The sequence below is a fragment of the Acyrthosiphon pisum genome, chromosome X, assembly GCF_005508785.2.
Source record: "Acyrthosiphon pisum isolate AL4f chromosome X, pea_aphid_22Mar2018_4r6ur, whole genome shotgun sequence".
Taxonomy (NCBI): domain Eukaryota; kingdom Metazoa; phylum Arthropoda; class Insecta; order Hemiptera; family Aphididae; genus Acyrthosiphon; species Acyrthosiphon pisum.
Window position 1 is genome coordinate 99938623 of NC_042493.1, and position 2648 is coordinate 99941270.

At 28.0% G+C, this 2648-nt stretch overlaps 1 protein-coding gene across 1 annotated transcript in view; it reads right to left on the reverse strand.

Annotated features, from left to right (window-relative positions):
• Positions 1-233: 233 nt before the first annotated feature.
• The window catches only part of LOC100162177, a 5393-nt gene continuing 2978 nt past the window's right edge, over positions 234-2648 (reverse strand). Inside the window, exons 3-4 of the mRNA XM_029491811.1 lie at positions 1355-1498; positions 234-534 (exon numbers count right to left, since the gene is read on the reverse strand). Of these exons, the coding sequence (XP_029347671.1) occupies positions 301-534; positions 1355-1492 (372 nt within the window). The 5' untranslated portion in view covers positions 1493-1498 and the 3' untranslated portion in view covers positions 234-300. The remainder of the gene's footprint in view (positions 535-1354; positions 1499-2648) is intronic.

The following is a 2648-nucleotide window of genomic DNA, read 5'->3' on the forward strand; positions in this document are numbered from 1 at the left end:
CACATACAAATAAAAATATGTTTTTAATTCAGTTTTAAAATAATTTGATAACTTCAAATACTAAGCGTGAATATTTCTTTATTAAGTACTTTATAAAATACAATGTTTGGAAATGATAATCAAAATTTAAAGCAAAATACCCATGATCACTAATTTTATGGAAAATTAAAATGTTTTCATTAGTTTATTAGTTATTATCAACATTAATTAAAGAAAAATTAAATGTTTGATTTTTGAAAGTTATTATTTAAAAAATTAGAATCAGGGCAATAAATTGTTTATGTAAAAAAGTACAAACCATCAACCTGCCTTCCAGTAATACCTAGACCCTGAAAAGTTCAGTTGTGTTGAGTTTTTATCTTCTGAAGTGGACCGCCTATGTCGTAGATCGTCTCTGGGTTTTTTCAACCGCAACAACATTGATCCTTTGGGGGTCGTCGCCTGTGAATAAAACATCATGCGTGACAAGCCTTTGCAAGATGTGGTGCCGCTAACCGCCATAATGTTCATCACGGAGTTCGTCATCTTGTACAACTTTTGTGTATGCGAGAACAAGATAAATAGAAAACGAATTAATCAACGTAAACACAATACTATGTGAAGAAGCTCAAATTATACAAAATCACGTATCTGTGGTAAAAGCAATAATTTCGTCAACATCTAAAAACTACATTGTGCAGGTTCTAGGTTACTTTGTTCGGTCAAAAAAAAAAGAGCAAAACACGGACACATTATTGTACTGTTATATAGTAAACTATACATAAAGCATATATTATATTGTATATATAAGTTATATACCCAAGTAGTAAGTATATATTATATATTATAATGTAAATTATTAAAATGTAAAATTAAAAATTAAATAAAAAGTAAATCACAAATGTTTTAAAATATAGTATATTAACAATAATCAAAATAATCTAAGTTTTTTTAGGTAACAGGTTACATAACAGCCAAATATTATTTGGTGCTATAATATATTTATAAATTAATTTAGGAACTTGATGACCTAGTTAAATATAATTGTATATTGTGTATAATAGTACGAAGTGTCCGTGTTCTGCAATCTAAAGTTTTGGCTGACCATACAAAGTGTCCGCGTTACGCATTTTAAACAAAGTGACCGTTTACCGTTTATCCAGGGACGTAGCCAGATGGGGGTATTATAAATTTAATTTTTGATTGATTAATGAGAAACCCGAAAACATATCATTATCTTAATTGATTATTATAATATGAAATTAAAAAAATGGTATGATCTATTTTCAGTTAATTTAATAATAAATTCAAATAGGTTTTCAGATGCACTGGTTATAAAACCCAATATTATTGTAGGCACAATTTATAAACTTACGACACTTCTGATCTGGTGTTTACCCATCGGTTTGAGGACATGGCCGTTTAGTCTGTATTCTTTTCCATTGTCGAGTTTTAGTGGCAGCGTGGCTGATTGTGACATACAGGAAAACAACCAACTGATCCACATTTGCATAGTCACCTAATGACAGAATAATAATAATGCGTGAGATCGATAAAAGTGGTTTGGCATATTTTTAAATCATATTTCTTCATTATAATTCATATAATATAATATATGATGAGTGACCTTACGTCTTATCCCTCATTTAATAATCATCAGGAAATTTATTCAGCGTTGTGCAATAAGGAAAATAGGCTCATTCTAATGCGTTTGGCAACATTTTAATAATTAATATTTATAATTTTTAAAAATAGTCGAAGTATTATTATACTAGATCCAGTATAATATCTATTATATTTGTTTCACATTTTTATAAAAAATTTTAAAGATTTCTTATTATCATTAATACAAATATTTTAATAATTATATTATAATGAACTCGTTTGAAATTTAAATTAGATACCTACTTAAACATTTTCAAAAACATTATCCACTACGTGGCCGTAGGTGGATATTTAAACTTGTGTAGGTATCTGCAAATAACTATATTGCCTGTAGGCCATAAATATTATTATCACTTATCGTATATCGAAATAAACCCTCTTCTACGATCTCATAAAAATTAAAATATTTTATTGGATTCAGCTTGGTTAATAAAGTTAATAAATTGAAAATTTGAGTAAAAACAACATAATTAAAACTCATGGTACAAGTAGGACGTCTTTGTATACCCCAAAATATAATTGAAAATTAAACAATGTTTTTTTTTATACAAAAACAAGTATATTCAGTATTAAACAATAAAGACAATACGTCAAAAGTATAATACCTGATAAATAGGATTGTACTGAATCTATATATATAAAAAGACTTGTCCTGGGTGATTCATCATCGCCTAGCCGGAATTGCTGAAGCTATGGATATGAAATTTTCAGTAAATGTACTTAATACTATGTATAGGCGCACTAAGAAAGGATTTGTCGAAATTTGCATTTTAAAGAGGTGCTCAAACGGGGATCTTGAGGTTCACGATGGAAATTGGAAATTTCATTTTTATTTATTTTTTAAATAGTTGCCATTGGTTACAGTCTACAGAAGAAATTAGTATTTATTTAATATTTGTTTCCATTGGTTATTTGGGAAGATCAGGTACAAGCTAGCACTAAATAAAATTATTGAACATTGCAGCAAGTTAAACCCAAAAACAGTTGAACAATCATAATTTTTT